Source organism: Podarcis bocagei (assembly GCF_964188305.1).
Source record: "Podarcis bocagei genome assembly, chromosome: 1".
In the NCBI taxonomy this organism is placed as follows: Eukaryota; Metazoa; Chordata; class Lepidosauria; order Squamata; family Lacertidae; genus Podarcis; species Podarcis bocagei.
In genome coordinates this window covers 96,749,903-96,777,883 of record NC_138125.1, presented here as the reverse complement: position 1 = coordinate 96,777,883, position 27,981 = coordinate 96,749,903, and the positions used below count along the sequence as shown (strand labels likewise).

Sequence of the window (27,981 nt, the reverse complement as noted above, 5' to 3'; positions counted from 1 at the left end):
ACTTGCTCTCCCAGTTTGAAGGCTCTTGCACTTCTGTGGGCAAGGCTGCAACTCTGCGCAATAGAAGAGAAGGCCAGGAATACATAGGCACAGATTATGAGTAAGGAGGAGTGCTGGAATCTTCTTGTTAGCTATTGCCGCCCATGGAGGAAGAATTTGCTGCTTCTCAATGCACACACATTGCTCCCGAGAAACGGGGGGGGGAGGGGAGTCCCTGACACCCATTCCCTCCCCAGTCAGGCTAGCTGTGGCTCCTGCAGTTGCATCATGTGACACAGGGGCATGATCCAGATGGTACAAATGAGCAGCAGCACAGATTTCCCCAAGGGAAAGGGAGAGAAAGCACTTTGCAGAGGCAGCCGTGAAAGGAAAGCAGATGCAACGACCCAAGCACACGTGCCTGACATCTGGAAGAAGTTTTTAATGGTGCGATCGTCTCCACTAGTCAGCCTGGCAGAGTGGCGTTGTTCCACTTGTGCTGGACATGATACAGGCTCAAGCTCTACTGGCATGCAGTCAAACTAGATGACCCTTTGAGGTCTCTTCCAACTCTAAGACTCTAAGCCATGTTTATCTACCTATATGTTTATATAAAAAAATACAGACATGCAACCTATTGAAAGTAATAAGGAGGTAAGAAATGCACATTAACCCCACTCATCTGGTCAAGAACAGTCTTGCAAACACATCTAACTTAGCTCTGGCTTTGGCAAGTCTACCTGGAAAGAGTTCAATAGTAATACATCAGCCACCACAAATAACACTCTGCATGTGTTTGATGTCTTTTCTGGTTTGGTACAGAGATCATTAGCTGGGCATTCTCAGCTTATTGAAGAGATCATTGTACAATGGGAGGAAAAGGTAGTCTGTAATATATGCAAAACGCAAGATGTTTAGGGCTTTCTAGGCATCTTGGATTAGCCCCAGAAGACAACAGGAAATCAAGGTAGACGATGGAGAATAGATATGGCACCCAGCTTCCTTATTCTTGAAACATCAAGGCAGCCCTTCACAGAATGTGTTACAGCAGTCAAGCCTCTAGATTACAAAAGCATGGACAACAGATACCTGGGCTGAGAGAGACATCATCTTCTGAGAAAGTAAAGTAATTTAAAAAATATTCCCACAGCCATCATGGCAGCTGAATGTCCAAGGTCCAAAGCTGCAAACCTGTGAGATCTAGTTTCAGTGCTGATCACAATCCATCGTTGAATCCTGCAGCCAGTTAAGGGTGTAATTTTTTGCTGTGTGTGTGTGTGTTTTAAAGCTTGTATTCTACAAAGTGTCTCCAGACAACACAATGTTTCCCCAAGGAAATGCAGCTCATGAGTCATGTCTTGTCCAAACTATTCAATGCCGCACAATATTCAGCAGTACAAAACAAATCAGAAAAGCTCTTTAATCTGGCACTCACATCCCACTAGAAAATGGCATCTTAGAATGGTGTAGTCAGAAGGGAATCTTCCACCAGGAAACAAATCTTCATACATCTTCTTTGTAAAAAAAATATAAAAAATCCTCCAGGGGATAATAAAGACAAAGCCAGACTCTGCGCACAGCTAATTAAGGGGCAAATTTAGCTTTCAGATCCATAATCTCAATTCTTGAGCTTTCCAGTTCCCTCCGAGTGAGCAATTAGTTCTTTCCTGCACAAGATCCATCACATTTGACTCAGATTTGGGGCAGAAGGTCCCCTTTCCTCCTGGGGGCTGGGCTTCATCAGCTGCACCACCTGGGTGAATCCACTGACATCATTTGGAAATGTGCAGCTGTGATGCTTCTGCGAATGAATGTGTTTTCTTAAGTGCCACTGCTGCCATTTTCTGTGGATCTCCTGCTGTACCTAAACAAAACATTATGGGGTCAACATGCAATTAAGAAGAACACATATTTTGATTTTTAGTACATTACAATCTATGGGAAACTCACCTCTCCGTTAAGAAAACAGTAAAGCACAGCCACAGCAAAGCCCTGAGAACAAAAGAGACCCGTGTCAGTCATGAGATATACAACTGGAAATGGCAGGTCGGCACTCCAGAATAAATATAGAAGCAAGAAAAAGCTCGTGTAGACCTTCCAGGCATGCAGTGTGCTGCCAGATGTGAAGAAAAGACAGAGTGACTTACAGAGCAATCTGAACTAGGGCCAGAGAAGAGTGGTCTGTCTACTACTGCATCCCAAGTCCTGCCACCTCAAACTAGTCCGGGGCGAGAGGTGCAGTGTGTGTGTGTGGGGGGGGGAATCACAGGCACATAGGCCCCCCCAAAGGGCTTGGCCCCCTGAAGCTGGTGCCCCTGGTCAGGGCAGAAGGTGGCAGTGGGATTTCCACCATACCACTCCCACGAGCTCCAGGATTAGAAAGCTGGAGCAGCTTTGGAACCAGTGATCCATGGTCAGCTCTGCTCTATCCCTGCCCCATAACACCCCATTTCGGGGGCCCATGCTGGTTAGCCACCTGTGCGAACACTGCCATGCTTAGCGTCTCAAGTGCTATGCTTTCTGCTACCACAGCAAGTAGCAGCAGAAGTGATGGTCCCTGTCACCTGTGCCATATGTTAAGCCCCTCCAGTGGCAAAGATCCATGGGTTAGGATTGGATTGTTACACTAGGAGAAATGATATACTTTGCTGGACCAACTGGATATTTTAGCAGTTGCAGTGTTTTCAAACTCGTGCAGGTCTTTCTTGCAACAAGGGCATTCTGAGAAGAAAGTGAGGCATGGGGCAAGATGGAACATGTCCTTGTTACAAAGAGGGTCCTGCAAGGTGCCATGAGAAATACTGGATCTCTGGGGTGTTGGTCTAATCAGAAACCCAATGCAGAGGAGGGCTACATCATGCCCAACCTGAATGTGTATTTCATTCCTTGTGCCATTTAAAAAAAGAGAAAGACTGTTAACTACCTTTGTCCTTGTGGGAGGACTTTATTCCTAAAGCAGGCATGGCTAAACCCGTTTGGGTTAGGGACTCACCTGCCTTCTCCCAATTTATGAAGTGCCCAAGACCCAACAATTATGTTGGTGAAAGGTGGGGGAGAATCAACAGCACTGGGATGGGCAGAGACCAACACCCTGATAGGGATAAAAAAATTTTTCCTCCTCAGTCATCTAATCAACCACTTGACCAGTGGAAAGAAGGTAATAACCTGTCCTCCTCAGTTGATCTGCCCAGATCTGGGAGGAGGGGGCTGTGTGCCAATGTCTGTGTCTGCTTGTGTTTGTTCACACTCTCTCCATGTATGTAAAAGTCTGCATGAGAGAGAGTGGTGCAGCCATATCCACCACTGGCATGCAACCTACAAAAGATTTGCCAAGTGTTAATGTGTTGGGCCCCCCAAAAAGCATTAGCCAATAACCACCCCTGTCCTAGTTACCTAAGAATTCCAGTTACCTCTTTGCATCCTGTTTGCTCTAGACACCCGGGGGCCTGGAAAACATTGAGGAGGTTTGCCAACACAGCCTGTTTTGATTGCAAAAGACAGGTGGGGCTTCTTTCATCTGAAGATGATGAAGACCTTCCAAGGAACAGATTACCTGGAAAGATCCGATGGCTTTTTCAAACAGAGCTTGGATCTCCATGGTGCCGTTCGTGGTATCGAAAGGGAAGAAAGCAAATATGATGTAATGGACTCCAAAGAGAGGGATGAGGATGAGTGTGGATTTAGCGAGTCTCCTAGGAGTAAAGACAGAGATAACAGAACAAAACACAAATGAAGAAACGGCCTAAAGAGGGTGAGCTTCATATTGATCTCAGTTTGTAGGCAGAACTATCCCCTCCAGTAGCAACAGCAGAAAACGCAAAGGGAAGTTTCAGGGGCAGTGCAGGCCTGCCTTTAAAGATCAGCAGTATCACTGGTGCCAGACAACAGGTCACAGAGTCTAGGTCCCAGAAGTCCCTGCAGCTTCTGTTTTTTTACATATGGGCAGCAGGCACTATGGACATCCTCCATGAATCTATCTAAGCCCCCTTGAAGTGAATTCCATAGTTTAAACTCTGTGCTGTGTGAAGAAGTGCTTCATTTTCTCTCTCCTGAATCACCTGCCTCTTCAGTTTCACGGGATGGCCCTTAACCGAAGTACAGTGGTATCTCAGAAGTCAAACGGAATCTGTTCCAGAAGTCTGTTTGACTTCCAAAACATTTAGAAACCAAGGTGCTGCTTCCGATTGGCTGCAGGAAGATCCTGCAGCCAATCGGAAACCGCAGAAGCCTCATCGGACGTTCAGTTTCCAAAGAACGTCCGCAAACTAGAACACTCACTTCTGGGTTTGCGGCATTCAGGAGCCAAAACAGACGAGTACCAAGGCATTCAACAACCAAGGTATGACTGTATTACAAGAGAGGGAATGGGGATTTTCTCCATCAGCTTTCATCACACTACGCTCAGGGCTTTGCATCCAGATTTGTGCTCTGATGCTGCTACTATAGATGGGGATAAGATCTTTCCAAAAGAAGCACAAGCAGACCTGGAGGCATTTTATTGGGGTGGGTGTCCTTGAGGCAGCTAATCAGACACGTTTGTCTGGGTGATACATATCTTTGCATATATTTGCAGGCAAACAGGTAAAACATCTGTGCACAGGTATCTCTTGCTGTTGTGATTATGTGTGAGGCTGAGGGTTTTTTTGTTTTTTGTTTTAAGCTGTCTTACTTGTATTGACTGGAATCCTTGTTCCTTCCATCTGGCCATCTAAGTTTGCTCATTAGAATCCTCACAATATTAACAAACAAAACGAAATTGATCTGCAAAGAGAATGAAAAGCTGGCATTGACATTCACATATTTGAAAGACACGCATCAAATTTGCTCTCTTCAGTTCGATCTTCATCTCAGAAATCGGCTGTGAAATGGACTTACAGCAATAGCATGAATTTGTTTATTACGGCCACAGTCGAATAACATTTGGTACAAAAATAGAAGAGGCATTGTAATTCAGACTTACAACAATAGAAACTACCACAGGGCCTTGAATGAGCCACCGGGCATATGTAAGATGAGTATCCCAGCATCTGTAAGATAGCAAAATTCATTCATTGTGCTTTTCAGGCCAACAAATGCCAGCGAGCATAATGTTAGCAATATTTGGCTTCAAAGGAAAAATATTGCAAGGCAACATGCCCAGCAGATAGGAGCTGGCATCCATCCTGGCCTTTCAAATTATACCGGATGGATGAAACTATTAGAATACTCAAGTGTGCAGAAAACAAGCAGGAAAAGCAGAAGAATACATTTGCATTTTACTGTGAGTCATGATTCAGAGGAACTCAACAAATTGGCAATGCCCTAGTCGCCATCCTTTTTCAACTTGATGCCCTTCTTCGCCACTCCCATCAGCCCCATCCAGCCTGGCCAATGGTCACAGCATGATGGGAGTTGTAGTCCAAAGCCCCCCCCCCCCCAGGATCGGGAAGTGTACCCTGGTCTAGGGGTGGGGAGGAGCTGGATCCATCTAGACCTTGATCACCCTCAACCTGGTAAGGGAAGTCCCAATGGTGTCAGATGATCCATTTTTGCCTGTGCATTTTGAAATCAAACTGTGCAGGCAAAGGCACAACACTATGCATGCAAGCCCTGAGGATCAGCTGATTGTCTGGGCTTGCATAGCCCTGTGGTGACTGCAGGCAGCCTTTCTGCCCAGCTGCTCCTTTACCTGCCACACAGCTAACCTCACATAGGACATCAGATGTGCAGCAGGAGGATGCTGCTGGGGCAAAACAGGCTTGTGGTTCTGGAGGGCCCCAGGCTAAGTAAGAAGACCAGGGCTGAGGTGAGGGCTGGCTGAGGACAGACTGAGGTTAATAGAGTCTCATAGAGCAGCCTCTACAGCTTCACCTGGCTCTCACTATAACCAGGACTACTTTTCTTGAAAAAGAGGGGCTGTGATCACCTCCCTTATTCCCTTAGAATGGCAATGGCGCCTGCCTGAGAGGTGCTGGAACTGAGTTCTGGCAAGTTCTGGCTGGGGAAAAAAGCCTTGACTATAACACAGGTATATACGGCTGCTGGCCTGAAAGATTGTTACTTCTGATACCGTATTCCAACCCCAGTCAAACGTCAAAGTCCAGAGGCCCCACAGCAATGCAGCTGAGTCAGCTTCTTATCCTTTGACTTGAGGTTCCGAAAACACTTCCTTGTTTTTCAAGATAATATTGTGTTTTCGTTTAGCGCGGTCTTTGCAACGAGAAAACAACAGCACTTCACAAACAACCCAACTCCCCCTGCTGGATGGGAAATGATCATAATCAAATTAACGCATATGCAACAATACGTTTTTTAAAAAAGAAGTATTTAAGGTTCCACAATAATCTGTGTTGTTTTTGATGCAACAGGCGAGGAACAGCTGCCCTTCTGGAATTTATTGTCACAATAACTGCAGATACAGCTGCTTCCCTTCTTGCCATTTTAATACAGAGAGCTCCTGACAATGAGAGTCTTTCATAAATGCCCTGCTGCTGCTGCTGCTGCTGTTGTGATGTTCAGATGAAAACTCTGCCTATTTTATTTTATTGATAATAATAAAAGTATGAGTTCTAGATGACAAATGAAGGCTACAAGTGGTTCTTGGAACAGAACAAAAGACGTAAAAATGGTTTGGAACCAGATTAACTGATCTGACTTCACCAGCATAGAATGATGGAGATTGCTTGAGACAATATATGTCTGGGCAGTGGGAGATGGCAAAGAGAAAAGAACGGATTCTGTTTTCACAAGGAAGCTGCAGATTTTTTTATACTGGCCAGGCACTTGTATAATGGAATACACACTATTTTTAGGTGTGGTTTGATCAGTATTAATTGCAACTGAACTGCCACTGTTATTCTCTTCTTGTCTTAGTGTTTCAGAATATTGCAAGAAAATAGGATGGCAGCCATTTGAAACCAGCTGTCAAAGGTTCTGTGGGCACATAGCTGAGGCAACGCTAATAAATACAGAGCATGGAAAGATGTAATGGAAACACAACTTACCCAACATTTTCATGTAGTAGTCTGGCTGTGACCCATGCAATTGCAAAGAAAGTTGGAGTGCCTGCAGTAAAGAAAAAAAAGGGGACACCCCCCCGTCAACCCTTAAGGCTTTTCCATACTTCCTCTTCTCCCGCTCCTTTTGCCCACAGCAAAAACCGCTCTTTAGTGCTCACTTGGAGCAAATAGCAGTTCAGGTGTTTTGCGGATTGCCCTTTGTTCCAATTTAGAGCTAAAGACTAAGCGGAAGTGTGGGAAAGCCCTTAATCATACAACGCACAGGAAATCATAGCATCGTAGAGTTGGAAAGGACCCTGAGGATTATCTGGCCTGCAAAGCAGGAATATGCAGCTATCCCATCACCAGCTAAATGAATATTTTGACTCATAATAGCAAACTCCCGTGGTTCTGTGCCAATCAATTTGAAGCAAAATGGGAACAACCACAAACCAAAGAGAAGTTCCCCTGATACAGTGGTACCTCGAGTTAAGAACTTAATTCGTTCTGGAGGTTTGTTCTTAACCTGAAACTGTTCTTAACCTGAAGCACTACTTTAGCTAATGGGGCCTCCTGCTGCCGCTGCACTGCCACTGCACAATTTCTGTTCTCATCCTGAAGCAAAGTTCTTAACCCGAGGTAATATTTCTGGGTTAGCGGAGTCTGTAACCTGAAGCGTATGTAACCTGAAGCGTATGTAACCCGAGGTACCACTGTATACCCAGGGAATATGAAGCTATACACAAGCACATCATGTTTCAGTTCAGTTGTCCCCAACTCAAAAGGGAGCAACAACAAAAAAGAGCATGTGGAAAACTGGCTGCTGAGGACTATGAATGCATATTATTGGCTTCTTTGAAATGTGTTTGTTACCTCAGCTGTGTAAGCAATACATTCTGCCCCCGCAAACCCTGCTCCATCGCACCTCAAAGCTGTGCAAAGGATAGCGAGAGACAGAAGGAAAGTGGCGAGTGGGGAGGCAAGAAGAGAAATAGAGGGAGGGGAAGCATCAAAAGAAGCAATGTAGCAAAGAGGACGAAAGAAAGAGGAATAAAGCAGGAAGCAAGAGCAGGGAACGAAGAAGAGGGAGCCAGAGGCTGTGTACACACCACACGTTTAAAGGACATGACTTCCCCCAAAGGATTCTGGGAACAGGAGCATGTTAAGAGTGCTAGGAATTGTAGCTACAGCTCCCAGGATTATATGCGTGAAGCCGTGTGCTTTAAAGTTGTGGTGCCAGAGATGGAGTGAGACAGGAAGTGAGAGACACACCAAATGAGGGTAAGCAAAGAAGAGTGCAGGAAGGCAAGGGAAGCAGAGCAAGGACTGAAATGGAGTCAATGGGGGAATAATACTGTGCAGCATTCTGTTGCGGCTCCCCCACTGGTGTCAACTGGTACTTACCCCATCCCAGAACCACAAACCACCAGAAGAACTTTCTTTCGGAGAAGAAAGACATCACCAGCAAGGTATGAAGATAAAGCCCTTCCACAAGAAGCCAGCTGTAGTTAGCCATGATACAGAAGTTAATGAAGACCATGATAATCTTACATCGGCCCTGAGGAAAGAAGAAGAGAAGCTAAACAGCATGTGCTTTGTCTCCCTTCCCTAGGCATTTCACAGTCCTGCTCCCAAGCTTCACCTTGCTTTATTTATCACCGGTGTAAAAGTCGGATTGTGGTTGTTACAATTACTACACTCATTTTTGTCATTCTCACTGTAGATTTTGAGTGATACACAACTAAATCGCACACAGAATAGACCTGTGGGAATCAATGGGCTGAAGTTGCTTAAATCAATGGGTCTGTTCTGAGTATGATATCATGGGATATAAGTCGCTGTTACCCATGTATTTTATGTATTGGTTTGGATTGTTTTATTTCTACCACTAGCATCCATGTTTAAATGTATACTGTATTCTTTTTTTAAAAAAAATGATGTAAAAGATTCAAAACGTTATCTTTTAAAATCAACAAGTCTGCAACAAATTATTATTGTTCAAGTCCTGAACAGTTTTCCCATTTTCAAACCTACTGCCAATCACAGAGATTCACATTCACTCCCTTGTGAAATCTTTATAAGAGCTGATTAATGCACTTCAATTAATTTCCTCGTAAAGTGTCATGATGCCACACGACACGTTATCCAAATTGTGTTTAAACACGTTTTGCTCTTTGGTTTCTTTGGCCTTGTGATTATTTCATTCATTTAGTTTGAACATCCACCCCTTGTGGTTGTGGTATTCATAAAACCAAAGAACAACTAAATATATAAACAATATATTATTTATGCTCAGACCATACATACATACATACATACACAAGCAAGCAGATGAACAGCACACTCCTTGGCATTTTTTACTCATAGGTAAATCCTCAGTTTTCAATGGGTCTGCACCAGGGAAGTTCACATAAGCTTGCACCTCAAGTCTGCCATTTTCTCTGACAAAATGGCTCACAGGGATGGAAAGGAAATTTAATTCCTTTCTTCAACCTGTGATGAGCTGGACGGTAGGCGATATTTATAGGCTGCTTCCTTACCATGTGTAACTCACAGTAGACTGCATTGTCAGTGTCTTCAGACAGGGCAGGATCTCTGATGAAGTTTGCCAAAGCTCGCAAAATGAATGATGCAAAGAGCTGCATGTGGATGCAATTTCTCGTACAGCGAAGCCTTCTGTGGCCCAAAGAGAAAAGCATCAAGACGCTTTCTAAACAAGGAACTGCTTGGGTTTCTTATCAGACATATGAACAGATCTTATACCATCTAAAGCAGAATCAGACTATTGATCCATCAAACCCATCTGCTCATGGGTGTAGCCAGGATTGGGGGGGGGGGGCAGAACTGACATGACTGGTCAGTTAGTTAAGTATTTCTATGGTTTTACTTGATCTAGGGGGGAGGAGCTACCCTTCTGCCCCCCTTGGCCACACCCATGTATCTACTCTGACAGGAAACTGCTTCTCCAAGATCTCAGTCCTGGAGATCTCAGTCTTGCTACTTGAAGTCACTGAGGATTAAATATAGGGCCTCATGGATACAAGTGTGCTACCACTCAGCAATGGTCATTCAAATCAACAGGAACCTCATCAGTACTCTGCAACCATCCAATACCATTGCCTGATCTGATAGCATCATGAAGCAAAACTGATGTATTGATGGTAAAACTGAGAATTGTTGGACTGAATATCATCTTTCCCACAACACTAGGGTGAGGAACTTGTGACCCTCTGGATGTTTCCGGAGTAGACCTCCCTAACTCTTGGCCATGCTGGCTGGGGCTGATGGGAGCTAGAGTCCTACAGCATCTTGACAACTGTGGGTTGCACCCCTGCTTTAATAGAAAGGCAAAAGAACTAATAAAAGGGCAGTAAAAAGGGAGGATGCAGTCATTGCTTCTTTGCCAGGCTTCATCAGATCCACCTGAAAAACTTATCCAATGAGCAGGATATCCACCTAACATACAGATCATCTTCCCAAATCCACAGCTTAAGTTTTAAAACTTAAGTTTTTTCTTCTACCCACTTGAATATACACTTCTGCCTGTTGACGTTTGAACAGAATGTACACTTCCCCACTGTTACTGTGCAAAACAGGAAGCCCTTTCAGAATGAATATCTGACGAAAGATCAATGGAACGGCTTTTGGAATAACACTTTATTTCACTATTCATTTGGGGTTGGTTTTTTTTTCACAGATTAACCAGGAAGTAGAAACAAATATTCAACATCAGGTAACTTGGATCGCCCACTTCATATGTTTCTGAGATCTCTTTCCGGCATCCCGAGATGTGTCTCAGGTGCAGCCTTACGACTCGAGTTCGCCCAGCCCTCAATTGTTAAATGAGCATGGAGTCGAGCCATTTCCTACAGCCTCCACCTATTAGCATCGGATGCCCGAATGCTTGGCAGGGGGTTGGACTCGATGGCCCTTGTGGTCTCTTCCAACTCTATGATTCTATGATTCTATGATTTAAAAAGGAATGAATAATTCTTCTTCACCTGAAAGAACCCAGAATGCCCAAGGCAATTGTCAGCACCACCAGAGAAGCGCTGGTTCCAATGGTGTACACAATCTCCAACTTCCTCAGGTAAGAGACCTGTCAAGAAACAACCAGGTACACTCAGTCCAGGCAGAGATGTGAATGTGTAGGAAACCCACTTGTCTCAAAAGGAGTGACAACATGTCTTTTTTCAGAACATGCTGTCCCATCATTTGTTCTAAAAGCACTACCATGAACTAATTTGGCTTTGCCTGCAATCAGAGTGATTAGAAAACACTGCCCCAAGTAGAATTAGGCCAGATTTAAAATTTAGACACACACACAAAAAAAGCCCACAGAGGGTTGTAAGTGGTTGACAACATATTTAAATTGTTTTACCATTGTCTACAGGTTCAGTATTGATGTGCCAGAAATCAGTGGCCTGGCAGTAGCCTTTGCTTCCATGTCAACTGCGCTTGTGTATAACTAGTCCCAACTGAGCGTCAGTCACTTAAAACAGACTGCTGTCCTATAACGAATTTTTGAAGGGAGAAAGGCTCTGTTTGCACTGTATTATGACTGAATAATACTATGTTTTGTCACCAGGTGGGGCTATTTGCAACACCTTTTCCTACTCTGCTCTTTAGTGCTGTGCACTAATAAGCCACTGGCAGATGATAAATGCATAGGATGAAGGCAGATATCTAAAAGTGTGGTATAGGTGGCTTGAGCGCACTTTTTCTGCTGCAGAACGAAAACATATGTTTACGATATTTCTATATCCCACCCTTCTATGCCAATCTAAAAACAAGTGCAATAAAAGTACAGCCTAAAAACAAAACAAACTACGAAGCAAAGTCAACAGCAGCTAAAATCAAACAAGCAGCAGTTTTAAAAGCACAACAGAAGACAGAGCCATGGAACTGGATTCTCTTCCTCTCCTCTGGCTCCAGTTTTTGAATATCAGCAGGAACCTCATCCAGAGTTATCAGGAAATGATGCAGATCCAAAAGAGTCTGGTGAGAGGATATCCTAATGGGTTTTCCACCTGTGGTTTAGAGGGTCAATCTAAACAAGCAGAAATACCCAGGAATACAGGGAATGTGTGCTCAAACCACTTCCACCCCACTTCTGATGCTTCCAGATGGCCTGCCCGTTGAGCATTCATCCTGGTTTGTTTGCAGGAAGGTAAGATGGCATTGCTTTAAGGCGAATGTCATCCCACATTGCCCAGTGAATTTCTCCTTCACTTTCCTTATCACAAAAGGTCATGTTTTGGGGAAGCAGGTTTATTGTGAAAGACCTTCCAATCAACTATAATTGCCCAACCTGAATTTTCAGTATTGAATTTCACCCAAAAACAGCAACCATTTGAAAGTGCCCATAGGATACTGTACTGATTATTTGAACTTACCCTACGTTGCCACGCAACTATAGGAGCATTAATCTCTTCCACATTTAAACCACAAGCAATATAGGGTCTTGGATATTTTTCCGACCAGCCATCCTTGGTGCAGTTACGATATATAAACCCTTGGTTTGCAATGACAGAAACAAAATAAGTCATACAGTTAGTAGTTGCAATTAGCACTGGTGAAAGCAGCTATTATACAGTAAATACACATTCAAGGCCACATGGTGGAGTCTGGAAGTTTTTGCTTCCCTTTTAGATTACCTGCAGCTTGCTGTGATGTCAGAACCCGGGCAAATTGTGGTTCATCTTAACTATGGTTTGCTGAAACAAGCCAATTTCAAACTGTAGTTTATGAAGCTGGCTTGTTTCAGCAAAGCATTTTCAAGATTAGCCATTAGTGGAGCAGAAAATTGTTTACTGTTCTTAAACCACGGACAAAAATAGCTGTATTCATTATGTTCCAAAGAGATGCATTAATCCTGTTATGTTTAAGAGCAATTAAGTGACTCTGTCTGAACACAGACATTCCTGCTGCTGTCTCTGTTTTACTTTTTTTGTTTTACAAGGAACAAAGTTCATTGTTGACACCATAAAAATAAATGGTTCCCAAGAATGAAAACATCATTTCAGGATTGCAAGCGTGGAGATATATCACACAACTGGTTACACTTACGCTGTGGTTGTTATGGCATGCTATGAACCATAAAGCACTAGCATCAGTCGCCTATAGTATAGTGAATGGTATGCAGTTAAATCCTAAGTATATCAACTGGAAGTAAGTCTCACTATGTTCAACGAGACTGACTCCTTTCTAAGTATACTTAGGCTTCAGGTTGTTTAAAATGTAACTGAAAGATCAGGGCCAAGGTGAGGTGACCACCTTAGGCAGCAGGATCCACTGGGGCAGCATATCTGGCCTCCAAGGAACACATCACATATAGATCTTTATTACTTCCTGGTTCCTGATACAGAGCTTCTCATATTCTTCCCGCTTCTTCCCTGACAGGTACGCTGGGGTGCCATTTTGTGGTTCACGTCCGATACCAAAATGTCTTGGGGCAACACTGTGATTGATCAATATGTATTTAAAGGTTTTCTTATCACCCTTCACCATTAAAGCAATAAAGCCCAGAGCAAGCATAACAAATCAAAACAGCAAGGGAAAAAAGCCAAGAGCTGAGTTGTTTCAATTTTACCAGCTCCCTCTAGCGGCTGAGTTTTCCATCTGCAAGCAGCTGGTGGGAGAGGCTGTCCGTCTTCCCTGACCTGGTGCCCTCCAGCTGCTCTGGAACTAACAACTTCCATCTGTCTCAGCCCCAGCCAGCAGGGCTGATGGGAGTTGTAGTCCAAAGCAGCTTTGCAGTGTTCCCAGCGATCAGGCGACAAGCTGCTCGGTGTCCCTTTTCCAGACCCTCTCAAGCAGGCTGTTAAGGTGCTGAATCATAACACCTGAATTGGGAGAGGCTGTGCAGTCCTCAGATGCAGTGGTGAAGTGGATGAGGAAGAACCAGAAGAGCTTGAAGCCTGGCAAGACAGGGGCTCTGTGGCTAAGTGATTCCTGTCGCCTCTACAGCTCCATGCTCTGGGGAGCAGTTGCAGCAACAGAGGACCACTCCTCCTCTGCCAGTTTATGTACCTTCCTCTGATAGACTGCATACACGCAGCTGGAGACTGTGCTTGCATGGTAACTTCCCTTTTCATTTCCCTCCTGGTTCTGGGAGACAGGAGAGGGTGGGGAAGCAGGTGGGCCCTTCCCTTGCCTGACCTGCCTCATCCTCCTCTTCCTCCAACCCATCTGGTGCTCCACCAGCCTCCACCCGCCTCTGATTATTGCCTCCTGGCTGATACAGGTCCCCACAAACCACTGCCCCCCCTCTCCCGAGTCAGACTCCACCCGCCCCCTGCCTGATACACACTTGCCAGTCCCAGAAAGGGTGCTTCTGGATCCAGCATTGTCGATGGAGGCTCAGGTAACCTTGGTGGCTAGAAGCACCTTTCTGCAGCTGCAACTGGTACAACTGCTACAACTGTTCCTGCACCAGGAAAACTTAGCCACAGTAGTTTGCGCATTGGTTACTTCAAGACTGGGCTACTGCAATGCACTCTATGTGGGGCTTCCCTTGAGCTTGATCCAGAAGCTGCAGTTAATGCAGAATGGTGCGACGTGATGCTGACAGGAGTCAGTCCTTGTTTGCATATAACACCTGTGCTCAGAGACCTGTACTGGTTGCCAATTTGCTGCTGGGTCAAGTTCAAGGTGTTACTATTAGAATATAAAGCCCTTAAGAGCCAGTTTACCTTACCCTATATGTCCACTCAACTGCTGCAATCTGCAGAACTGGCACTGCAAAGGTGCCACATAACAACCATTTGTAGCAAATCAGTATTTTAGGGTGGCAGCTCCCACTATTTAGAACTCCCCATCCATTAACATCAGGCAGGCACCTTCAATTGACTGTACTCTTTTCGGTGCCTGCTAAAATATTTTTTTCCTAGAGAAGACTACCCAAATATGCAGAATGTTTACATGGGTTTAATGTTTTTAGCTTATCACTGATCTTAATCACCATCCAAAGCAACCCTTCACTGTGGCTCCATGAAAACACCACAGAACAAATACATCAGGCAGGAGCCGTCTTTCCTTGTTTATATTATGCTTCGTTTTTATTCCCGTGGACCAGAAGGGGAAATTACCACTTCTATCTGTGTGTTTATAGATCCATATCTATATCTATATGAACAAGCAGTTTCCTCAGAAGCACTCTGCGGGCAGCCCATTATTTTTCTCATTTTGCAGATAGGAAGCCTAAAAAGTTCCATTGTTGGGATCTGAGCCCTGATCTTGGTCCAAATTCTCTCCATGTGTGGCACAAGAACATGAGAAGATGATTCAGGCTACAGATCCCTCTGAATCACCATCCTGCTGCACACCAGGTGCCTCTGGGAACCCTACAGGCAGGAGATGAAGGCAATAGCCTTCCTTCCCATTCTGGCTCCCCAGCAGCTGGTGTTCAGTGCCATACTGCCTATGAATCCAGAGATTATGTATACAACCACCACAACCAGTTGCCCATGATAGATGGTGGATTCGTCTAGGAATGACATTTTAAAAAATCCAAATAGGTTGTGCCACTTGTCAAATTCTGCTTGACGTCACAGAAAGAAAAGGCCAACATAACATTTACAGAATTCACACTCTGGTCCGAATGGGATCCTGGGAATGGGAATTTACTGTTCACCTTCTTGCCTGGGGCAAACAGCAATTGCCCCACAGGGGAATAGGCAAGGAGCAAATGCAGAAACCTGCTATGCCTCCTGATGCCAATCAGCTTATGGGACATCCAGCAACATCCATTAAGCCGAGCCCCAAAAGGGCTCTTGGTCTGTGACGTTTCTGCCTCTTTCTTTTTTTCCTTTGTGATCCTTGGATGAAGGGTGGTATATAAATTTAATTAATAATAGTAATAATAACTCTGTGCAAGGCTAAGATAGCAGCATCAGACATTTCTGGAAGCAGCTCCTAGATTCTAGGTAAGATTCTACTTTCTCTAGAAAAACAGTACATGACAAACCATATTCTAGCCTGTGTTACACTGAGGACTCAGCCTTTAATCCTTGACAGGGTACAAGGAAAGCCTGGCATCAGACAGTGCCTATGGAAGTGTTATGTTTTAAGTTTTACCTGTTTTCCCAGTTACCATTTGGAAGGCTTTGGGGCAAGGAACGCTAACTGTTTGCCCAATGGAAGAAGACAGCCAGCAGGTTATATTATCCCACATTCCAAGGCATCTGTCTAGGAGTCAAGAACAACAACAAAAGTTACATACCTCACACCATCCAGACGAAGAAGAGGAATTACCACATTCTGATCCCCAGGCCTGAGGTTCCTCAACCCTGCTTTAAGTACATTTCTACGCCTCATTTTCCATTTGTTACACCTATAGTGGAGATGATTAGTGTCTTATCTTCTGGGAAAGCTTGTGGCTTCTCTAGGGCTGTCACAAATTGTGATGGAAACTCAAAGTTTAAAACTCCCAGATTTGTGCAGGCATTAGCGATCATTTTTCACACACACACACACACACACACACACACACACACACACACTTCTGTCCAGAGCAGCTTTTCCTCTATTGAGGCTCCCTGCTTCTGATGGATTAGCTGGAAAATCAGTTTGGCTGATTCTCTGAGCAAACCCCAGAATTTTGGCCATCAGTGCTTGAGATGATGTGGAGGGGCTAGATGGCAGCTCCACTCACTGCAAACTAATCTGAGCAGCCCACTTGGCACTGCAGGGGCTACAAGGAAGGGAAAAACCTGATGTACAGCAGCGCTTCGTATCATTCCCTCTGCTGCCGCCACCACCACCATCCGACGCTACAAGTGTTTTCCAGCTGGTGCAAAAATACAAAGGGCTCCTTTTATTTATTCTGCATCTTCACATGATCATACTTTGTTTTAGACTACTTGGGTCTGCTTCATGTAGAGCCTAGACACCACGGGAATTGGCAGCCTACAGGCATTAACTAAGCCAAGTGGGCATTAATCAGGCAGTTCCAGGAGCATTTGAGAAGGAAACTGTGATGAGTGTGCTGGGAAAAGGGAGGAGAAGTGATCTTGTTCAATTGTATACTATTGTGCCCCATATACATATCTTCTGAAGTAGGCATCTGGCATTCCTAACAGAGGACCCCCCGTGATGCCAATGGCATATAGAGATAAAGCGTAGTTGGGGGGGGGGGAGCAGATAGATGACAGACAGGGCCATTAATGTCAAAGGTTCCCACAGACCCACTGGATGCCTATCACCAGACTTCACCTCACTGATAAACAGGAAGGGCAAGGACACTGTGTTGTTTATTTAAGAAATGACTATATTAATAAAACGTCATTAATCAAGACCAGGAGGAAACAGATCAATACTATCTTTCAGCCAGTCATTGTTCTGAAATCTCTTTCCCAGAAGTCAACCATTCCCTATACCACCTGAAACATGCACACCCACATTCATTCACCCAGGTCTCTGTGGACACCATAGTAGGGGGAAATATTTTAGTCTAGCTACTAAATACAATACAGTGGTACCTCAGGCTAAGTACTTAATTCGTTCCGGAGGTCCGTTCTTAACCTGAAACTGTTCTTAACCTGAAGCACCATTTTAGCTAATGAGGCCTCCTGCTGCCGCTGCACTGCCGGAGCACGATTTCTGTTCTCATCCTGAAGCAAAGTTCTTAACCTGAAGCACTATTTCTGGGTTAGTGGTGTCTGTAACCTGAAGCGTATGTAACCTGAAGCGTATGTAAGCCGAGGTACCACTGTACTCTCTGAGCACACTAGATTTGATTCCATGCAACACTGAAATTTTTGAAACTGGAGCTTTCTTTTTCAAACATTATACAAGAAGCACAAAAGCAGGATGTGAGTGAAACGAGGCTGAAATTAGTCTAATTTTCTATCAAAAACGATGACGACAAAAAGAAACAGCTGCTTCTTCATTCCAGAATCCTTGATGCGTATCCTGGTATCTCTAATGACTGAGACTTTCCTAGCCTGCAATCTCTGTTTTGGAAATGAGTCCCACAAGTGAACCCATGGCTACATCAGCCTAATTTTTCCTTACGCGCGTGCGCACACACACACACACACACACACACACACACACAGTTTTACCTGAACTCCGGAGTGATTCATTTCCAGTTGTCGCATTCACTTCTTCCTTGGAGAGGACCAAGCTGCAGAGTTCTTCTTCTGTTGTCATAATTTTCATGATTTCACATGATGAAATAAAGGCTCTGACCTGCTAGTTGAGAAAGCATTTGCTCTTTTATTGGTCAGTAGCCAAACACACACCCTACAAAACATCCACATAAAGGTTTATGGGCAGGTTACAGCTATAGAAATAGATGGATTCCTAAGAGTGCAGCATGTTAAAATCAGAGAATGCCCTTTGAAGTTTTGCCTGCCCTTCTGAGCTCATTTTGAACTCACTAGAGTAGGAGTGGGGAACCTCGGGTCTGGGGATCAAATGCAGCCCCTCCAGGTCTCTGGCTCTGGTCCTTGGGCCTCTCCCAAGCCACTGATTTCAGTGGAAGCAGCTGAACTACACCAGTTCCATGTTGACAAAAAAAGTCTATGTCATCAGGGTTAGATTGCAAAGGGCTTAAGTCAGCTTCTTTCACTGAAAAGATATGTTCATGAATTAGAGGGAGTTTATACAAAAGCCACCCCAGATTAGCTTGACACGACCTGCAGCAGGTATAGCCGAAAGCACACTGGGGCTTTGTCCTATAACAGCGGGATATCCTTGTTTCCCCTTAGCACATATTTGATTTGCACTGCTTTGAGCAAATTCCATGCCATCTGCACATTTATCTAATGCTTTTAAACTAATGTACATTGTAAACTTGCATTAACACATCGGGTTACGATACCAAGGTAACCCAGCCAGTTCTTGAAAATGTGTGGGCAGGATTTGTTGGTCTGCTGCTCCTTCAATTGCCTTTCCAAAAAAAAAAAATCTCTTTCAAATGAATGAACCCTTGCTGTTTGCCATTCGAACAATATCAGAACAGGATAACTATGCACACAAAAAAGAGAGAGAAGAAGAGGGGAAATCCCTCACAACTGGCAGCGGAAAAGGCAACCTAGACAGGAACAGCCCTGCTAAAATTCAGGATAACAAATGTGTGGAATTTCCATTCCCCCACCCCACCCCGCTCTTTTCTTTTGTTCTTTTCTGCACACAGCAAATCAAAATGGGGCGAGTCTATTTCAGTCTTAACAAAGCCAGTCCTGCTCAGCTATAGCAACCATTCCAAAACTGACCAGTGTTAACTGCAGACAGCATACCTTACATCGGTGTTAGAAAGGTCTCCAGTTAGCAGTGACAGACACAGGAAAGCAACAGGTAAACAGATTAAATGCTACAAACAAGGCTACTGCTCTTATTGGGGTTTCATTTGAGCCTCGGCCCATAAAGAAGGGCTGGAAGTTGACTAAATACATTGAAATAGATTATTTGTATACATTTTGGTCAGCTCATTTCTTAAGTTTGCATAAATCTGCCTATAGGTTGAACATATCACCTCCTAGTTAGGAATGTAGCCTAAATTTATTATTTATTAAAAAAATATTTACAACCTGCCTGCCTGTAATCTGTACAATTTTAAACCATAAGATGTTCAGATGGCCTGGACTGGTCCCTATGGCAAGTGCCAAAGAGACTGTCGCACTTAGGGGGTGGGATATATCTGATAGATTATAGAGGTGGCACACATAGTCCTCGGGTTTATTTTCTTGCGTTTTTAAGGGCTTCTTTCTTTTCTTTGGCTGGTCATTTGAGCAAAGACAGGAGGAAGGGAGATCCTCTCTTACCTGTCAGTCACTCAGCATGGAAATCATAATACTTATCCTAACTTATTTGTGACAGTACTTGACTCAAGGCGAAGATGGAAACACAGGAGGGAAGGTGCCCCCTTGCTTCACATTCCAGAGAAGCCTGGCGAAGAACAGGGGTGTAATCTAAAAACACACAAATTTGCAATTGCCTAAAACTAGGAAAGGGAGGGGAGGGTTCAAACTTTGCACAATCACACCTAGAAGGAAGGTGTACTCTTGGGCCCTCACGAGTAAAAGGAAGCAAAACCGTGGGGATGGTTGGGCCTGCTCAACCACAACCATGGCTCATGACATTGGGCCTTACGTCAATGAAATATTACTCATCATGAACCATGACTCTTGGCTAGGAAAACTGAATTGACAGCCACACTCTCAACAGTCTTGACAACTAGCCTTGCATTTTAGAAGAGGGAGCTTTCTAGATGACAGCAAGTACAAAAAAGGCTTCCTTTCTGTCTGCACACATAGAATAGAGCTTGGAATCATCTTTGGTGGAAAAATGCCTCAGCAGGGTAGATAGTGCATGTTAATTCCCTCACAGCCACCTGTGTGTCACTAGAAAGCCCCGTTACATGCTTTGAGAACTATGTGTCCAAGCTCTGAAATGGAAAATAAACCAGAATATATATATATATATACCAAGCCATGACCTAAAATAGTCTGATCGCTCTGTTTTGTTTCCAAACCAGATGAGTTCCAATGAGAGAGGGGGATTTTTACCTTGCCTTGTTGGATATAAACATGTCAGAAAATGTAAGCATATGCGTATTTTGGTCAGCTAGAATAGCTCAGTCGGTGGAGCATGAGATTCTTAATCATGGCTTAAGCATCATGGCTTTGAGCCCTATGTTGGGCAAAATATTCCTGCATTGCAGGGGGTTGCACTAGATGACCCTTATGGTTCCTTCCAACTCTACAGTTCTATTATTCCAGCGTAATGGGTTCGGATGTTATTCAGCTTGAGTCTGCCATTCTAAATAACAAGGGGGCGCTTTAAAAAGTAAGGTAGCTCAAGCAACATGACTGAAAAAGGTAAGGGCACAGCTCTCCTGCAGGCAGCCAGGATTCCTTTAGGGTTGTGTAAAAAAGGGTTAGCTAAGATAGCTCAGTGTTGGAAATGTGAGAAGGACAATGCTTTCCTGAAACATGTGTTTGTACAGTGTTCTATAGTTATTAAGTTTTGGGAGAAGGTGCTGGACTGTGTAGCTATGACTGTGCAGAAAAAGTTAAATCTTTCAGTGGCGAATATTCTATTGAACTATTTACCTACTGTATGGAAATTAAAAACAGGACAACAAAAATGGATCCTGCACGCCCTAATGGTGGCCAAGAGCTTGATATTGAAGAACTGGAAAAGTAAAGATATGATACCCTTTAATCAATGGGTTGGCGATGTGACATCACTCGCAACCTATGCACGGACTGCTTATAGGCATGGACTCTGTTTTGATAAATATGATAACATCTGGAATGAGTTTATACAGAATGCAATAGGCTATTAACATTTACCTAAGTATTAGGATAATACGACTATAAGGGAGTATCTTCTTTTCCATGTGTGTTTGTGTGTGTATCACTTTTAGATATATTTTTGTTGTCCCCCCCCCCACTTTTCCTTTTTTCTGCATCACTTTATATTTTATTGAAGTATTTTCAATTAAAACAAATAACTATATATATATTTAAAGTTATAGAGAGTAAGTGAGGCACAGCTGATGTTCTGTAGTGGATAAGCATGTAAGACACAAGCCAAGAAGTCCTGCTTCAAATCTTGTTTCAGCAATGAATTCCCTCAGGGAAGCCACTGTCTTTTAGGATGCTTTCACATTACTGCCCAGCTGTGCATAGCAGCATTGGCTTCAATTGTGTCAGATTCGTTTCTGTCTGTGTACACACCAGGGGGCTTTCTCCTGTCTTTACTCCATGCAAATGTGTTCACAGCTACTTGTGTGATGTGAAACAGCACATCAAAGTTGTATAACAAAGTACAGGATGGATATGGATTTCGCACAGCATTCTATGAACACAGATTAGAAACCCAACACTGGAAATGCAGCGAGAGCACTGTAAATGGGAGGGTTAATGTATCCTTAATATCAGCCCCCCTCCCTGTATCTGCAGCAGTAAGAACTGCTGAGGTAATATATGTGAAGCATTTTGAACACTGAATTGTTAGACCTCTAGGATGTACCATATTTTTCGCCCTATAGGACGCACCGGCCCATAGGATGCACCTAGTTTTTTGGGGGGGAAATCAAGGGGGGAAATTTTATTCCCCCCCCCCCAGGTTTGCACAGCCATCCCCAAGCTAGAAGAGGGAGACAGAGCGCTCCGTCTCCCTCTTCTGCCTTCAGGGACAGCCTCTCTAGCCTCCATGGGGCAGCGGCTTGCCCCGCTGTCCCCCAGCTTATGGAGGCTGGGGGGGGGGGAGAAGCAAGCTCGCTTCTCCTCCCCCCCCCGCCAGCCTTCAGATCAGGTCGGGGAATAGCGGGGTGGCGGCGCTCCGCCTCCCCGCTATCCCCCGAGCTTGTGGGCTGCAGGCTGCTGCTCGCAAGCCTTGCGAGCCCGCGGGACCTCCCGCCGGGCTTGCAAGGCTTGCGGATGTCTTCCTGAAGCCTGGAGAGCGAGAGGGGTCTGTGCACACCGACCCCTCTCGCTCTCCAGGCTTCAGCGTAAGCCTGTATTCGCCCCATAGGACGCACACACATTTTCCCTTCATTTTTGGAGGAGAAAAAGTGCGTCCTATAGGGCAAAAAATACGGTATGTGGTTGTGGTGAGTGCACACCACAAGAGAGATTTGAGTGGAATCACTCATTCAGTGCACCTATTATCCCAAGCAGCATGGCTAATCCATGCTCAGTCATGTGCCAATTTCCCATAATTTTGCAGATTGGGGTGGGGAGAGACGTAGGCTCTGCATAGGTTGTTTTTTATCTCAGGAAATCGGTGCCAAGTAGCTACTTCTTTTTACATCATATTTAAAACAAATGTAAGACATTATAATCACAAAAGCCAAAGGCAACCTGTGGGAGTCATTGCTTCCTATTGTGACAACAGGTCTAGCTATGGTTTTAAGCTAAGCAACTTAATTTGCGGAAATTTGTGTGTGAATATGAAAATCTGGTTATACAGGTCAAATAATACCCTTGTTTCCAAATAATAGTCTGATACACTGTTGTACTTTGAGCAATAATTTTACCCAATCCTTAAATAATATTGGATACCTCATTTTTTAAATATTTGAGATGGATTGATTAAAAAAATGTTTAATTACAAACTCTATATATTTTAAATTTTGTTTTGGGGTTTTTTAAAATGTTTTGCTCGTTTCCACATGACATTTATTCCTCTAGCCCCAACTGAACAACACTGCATTATGGAAACAAGCAAGCAAGAAATAAAATTTTGAACAGGTGTATGTCAACAAAGCTATTTATTTCTCATATAATTTAGTATATCAGTTACAAACAATAATGATTATATAAAACATAAGCAAATATGCTTTTAACCAGCAGCTGTCTCAATATGGTTTATGAAGATAAAGAAAGCAGCTGTCATAAAACTTACGTTTATAGACTGAACAAATCGGGAGACTATCCATTCAGCTAATCCCCTCTGCATATGCACAGCACTTAAGCATTCTAGTCCCCATAGCACACAGAAACTATTTGAGGACAAGACTGTGCTACATGGTCTGAAAAGTTTACTTTTCCACTGAGCACACCTTTAGGGAAAGAAACTTTTCCCAAGGAAAATCTCATGCATTCCTAAATTGAAGCTGCCAGTGTGAATGTGCTCCCCTAAAATAACTAAACTCTAATCTCCCTTCTAAAGCACACCTTTCCTATCCTCTCACCGCTTTGCTGATGCATCAGAATGTTTTGTATGGGGCATACAAGTTTTTAGGGAGTTTCATGTCCTCTCCTTGGGGAATGAAGCTCAGAATTTTTCCAGCTTTATCCCACAGTGCTTTGTTTATTCAATAAGAAAAATGCCTTGGTGTTCAGTAGGGCTTACTCTCACAGAATTATATATATATATATATATATAGGATCATAGCCTTAGTGCATCAACCAGGCTCTCACAAATTTCTCCCCCTTTCCCTTTTCAGCGGATGGGCTCTTGTGTTTGCAGCAAAACAATAACACAAGGCTCTTTGGTTACTTACAGTTAGTGTCGAAGAAGAAAGGATTATTATTACGATGGTCCACATGTTCAGCTGTTGTCTGTCTCTTTCATCTCCCAGGCACAGGATCAGAAGTCATTTCAATGGGCAATCCTCAGCAGGTTCTCTCAGTCTGTTTCCTTGGGTTCCTGAGCTCGCCTCATCTTTTGCCAGTGCTGTTGCTTCTGTTACTGAGTCCCAGGTGCCTCTTTGAAGCAGGATGCACTGCAGGCAACTCTGCAGTCCATGCCCCAGGTATCTTCGTCACCCATGCCCCCTTTCATTACTCATTGTTATCGCTGCACTTGAGCAAGGAAAGGTCAATCTTTTACGTTCCCACGGTAAGGGCAGCAAGAAAAGTTCTGGCACAGATATCACAGGAGCCGGGGGGGGGGAGAGATAATTTAATATCCTGGAGACTGGAAGGAAGCAGGTGAGCACACAGGAAAAAAATCTAGTGGGATGGGGTGGGGGGAGAGCTTTGCACAATGGGATTCAAGCTGACCAAAACGCCTCTGCTAATGTCTGCCTGGAATGATGACCGGAGAGCACAAGGGAAAACTGATGGAGAGAGACTAACTTCAATGGAAATGGAAGCTCCACTCCTGCGGAGCTTTAGTAGGAGCAAGCTTCAGTGGGTGGGTATATGGAATATGATTCATTGTTCACACTCACGTGGGTAGGGATGCAAGTACTCCCTGGAAGCTACATATGGTGACAACTATATTGATCTAGTGTAAAAAGTAGGGCAACAGCTGCCACAGGTGCAGCCCATGCCTAATCACATTTATTCAAGACTTATACATCTAAGTAATGGTGCACAAAACTGCATCCTTGTATTATTGACATTTGGGGGGAGGGCAGAGTTATAACCTGGTAAAATCTTTTCAGAGCCCTCGACCAAAAACAAACACATACAGAGCATTTCATGCCTCCACCTCTTGAACACACATGCTTATTATCAAATGTGAAATTTTACTACAGACCTGAGTCCCCGCTCTTGTCGTGTCTTACTGCTGGCTTGCACTGATTATATTTGGTATATGCCACATCCTTTTTTTAATTGCTGCCCAAGTAGCCCATTTAAAAAAGGGTAGCTATGTCCAGGGAAGAGGATATTGCACTCTAGAATGTTTTACCTGCCTGCATTTCTGATATTTGATCTGCCACAAAATGTTAATCACTGTGCAGCAATACAACAAATGCAAAAGAAAAAAAAAGGAAAGGCTAATGTAGAATTAAATTAGAAGCATTATTTTTCTTATAATGCTACAAGACCATATTAAATATACTTTGGGCTAATATTACCAACATCCATAGGTACTGAGATGATTTGCTCCCTCAGATATTCTGAAGAACCCAGAACGACATTAGTAAACCGCAGAACTACTGTGGTCCAGCAATTTCCCTGTCTGGCAGCCCAAAACATTTTAATGTGTCACGCAAAGGACAAGATGGCGATTTCCATCACCCCGATTCCATATTGAAAAGCTAACCCGTTGGACTAATTTAAACAGGACAGCATTATTTACTGCACCTCAGGGCAGCAGGCTAGCTTAGAAGGCACAGGGCAAGCTGTCTGGCTCACACAGCACTCTGTCCACTCTGCATGCCTTAGCATATGAGGCAGCTGCCCAGTTCTGCCCAATGGAAGAACTAGCCCTGTAAAATCCCTGTTGTCCCCCCAACTTTTTAAAGGCCTAGTTTGTGGCAATTCTTCTGCCTTGCACAACACAACTGGTGCATCAAAGATTCACATCCATATTGGCGAAGTACCTTTGCTCTATCTGGTGCAGAGGAATGGTTCATGAGACAGCTAGTGATGTGGTTGATGACGCTTTACCTTTCTGCAATGTTTGCCCTGCATTTAACAAAAGAATCTAACAAGAGCTCCCTGGACTGGGCCAATGGCCTATCTAGTCCAGCCTCCTCTTCTCACAGTGGCCAACCAGGTGCCTAAATAGGAAGCACACTTAAGCCAGACCTGAATACAAGACCATTCTCTCCTCCTGACCCCCAGCCATGAAGCCCTTTGGAAAATTCCAGAGATCAGGTATTTGAGAGAAGGAACAGGACAACAGATTCCGTCTCCATTGGCAGAATTTTAACCTGCTTTGCCTGCTTGTATCTTCACCATTACAATGTCCTGCTGCAACACAGTTCCTTTCCCGTTACCTTTCATTGCCCTTTTTCTTAACTTCCTCATTTGTGTTTCATTTTTGAATTAGACAGGTAGCCTACTAACAAAATAATGAGACTTTTGTTTGCTTGGGATTGCTATGGCTGGCTATTAAGCACCAGCCACATCCCCTTGGCAAAGGCAAGGATGCATCATAATACTCAGAAGTGTTTCTGTTATAAGGTGGCATATGAGGCAGCAGTTCCACCTTCAGGTTGTAAGGTCATCGTCAGATACTACAGGGAGCAAGGTGCCTTCCTCTTGCTTGTTTTGAACTTCCAGGTCATGCATATAACACAGGGCCGGATTTAGGTTTGATGAGGCCCTGAGCTACTGAAGGTAATGGAGCCCTTTATATGTCCAGCTGCCCTTTGTCAACAACAAATTGTCGCTGTTTTTTGTGTTGATTACTTACATCATAGGAGCCTACACCACACAAAACACTGTTGCTGTATGTAGGTTTTATTCTATTTGTTTTTTATCTTAAATTTTGGAAATGTACATCAAGGTTTTTCCCCCCTGTAAATTTTTTTGGGGCCCCCCAAGAGAGTGGGGCCTTATGCTATAATTTGTTTACCTTATACGTAAATCCAGCATTGATATAACATGCAGCTAAGGCACTGCTTATTATCTCACAGTTACATGTACAAGCAAGGTGAGGGACTGTTGCACATAACTTTTAAAATTGTGTCTTCTAGTGCAGTGGTTTTGCAAACCTTATGCCTTCAATGAATGCTTTTTACATCAGTCAGACCCTGAGGGTCTGCTGTGGATCTGCTGCATGTTGCAAAGGATTCTGAACAACCTCTTATATATCAGGGAAAGGTTGCAGGCGGAAATTGGGATTGATGGGCAAGCTGTATTGCATGGAAAACTCCCTACAATTCTTACCAATCATCAGAGAAGCTCTGACAAGCTTCCAGGGTCCCTGGAGCTACAATACTTGCAATAATTAATGTCTAAAATAGGGGTTGGGGAGGGGGGATATAATCTGACCAACCCTGAAAACCACTGTTTTGCCTTCTAATCCTAGGTGTGCAGGTGCTGGCAGCTGATATGCCTGGAAGCATCAAAAGCTACCATATGCCAAGTCAGACCATTGATCTATCTAGTTCCGTACTGTCCAAGAGTTAGATTCTGGAATTGGTTTTGAATCGCAGAGGCAACCCTGGAATATAAGGAATGAATACTACTATTACTGCTGCGGCTGAGCATGGACCTGGCCTTTCACCTCTGACGGAAGAAGGGCCACAGCCCATTGGGACAGCATCTGCTTTGCACGCAGAAAGACGCAGGTTCAATCCCCAGCACCTCCAGGTCGGACAGGGAAAAGACTTCTGCCCCAAACCCCAGAGAGCGGCTGCTAGTCAGTTCAAATTAAGCCCGGTAAATAAAGCCACTAACATGCTGGAAGGCAATTTACAGATAACAATAAGTGTACTGCTAAAAACATACCAAAAAAACAACAACATTAAAAGCAATTAGCCATGGAAAGAATTAATCTATTGAAACCATACCAATAATTAAAGCAACGCACGACACCAGCCCTTTCGTTAAAAGCAGCTTCCAAAAGTACAGTACAAGCGCCGGAGGAGAAACCCATGTCTTTCTCATCCTCCCTTCCAAACTCACTTCACTAACCTGCTCAAACTAATGGTATAGCCCCCTCTGTTTTGAAAACCCTTTCCGAGGTAGCAAGCACGAGGTTTTTTTGTTTGTTTGTTTTGTTTTTGCTTTTAAGGAACCTAAAGCCACAGCTTGACGCATAAACCTGTGGGGAAGACAGAAAAGCCTCCTGCTGCCTGGCGGGCTTCTCTTCCTCGCTCCCCCCCCCCCGGCCGAGAATGGCACGGTCCGCAGCGTGCTGAGTGCCTCGGAACGGCGGC

At 44.1% G+C, this 27,981-nt stretch overlaps 1 protein-coding gene across 6 annotated transcripts; it reads right to left on the bottom strand.

The window, feature by feature from the left end:
• Window positions 1-1,385: 1,385 nt before the first annotated feature.
• SCTR (secretin receptor) lies at window positions 1,386-24,113 on the bottom strand. Of its 6 annotated transcripts, none has more exons than XM_081199907.1 (15): window positions 23,920-24,113; window positions 21,122-21,191; window positions 18,023-18,152; window positions 16,035-16,290; window positions 12,353-12,471; window positions 10,958-11,055; window positions 9,497-9,632; window positions 8,361-8,514; window positions 6,963-7,023; window positions 4,940-5,006; window positions 4,649-4,740; window positions 3,533-3,671; window positions 3,390-3,425; window positions 1,930-1,971; window positions 1,386-1,843 (listed from the first exon to the last, which is right to left on the bottom strand). In XM_081199907.1, the coding sequence occupies exons 4-15, from the start codon at window positions 16,129-16,131 to the stop codon at window positions 1,661-1,663; spliced, it is 1,224 nt and encodes a 407-aa protein (XP_081056033.1). In that variant the 5' UTR covers window positions 16,132-16,290; window positions 18,023-18,152; window positions 21,122-21,191; window positions 23,920-24,113; the 3' UTR covers window positions 1,386-1,660. The 6 variants fall into 6 exon arrangements, with proteins under 6 accessions (XP_081056033.1, XP_081056031.1, XP_081056028.1 ...); XM_081199905.1 differs by having other exon boundaries at window positions 16,035-16,145; XM_081199902.1 differs by lacking the exon at window positions 21,122-21,191 and having other exon boundaries at window positions 16,035-16,145.
• Between the last annotated feature and the right edge of the window lie 3,868 nt (window positions 24,114-27,981).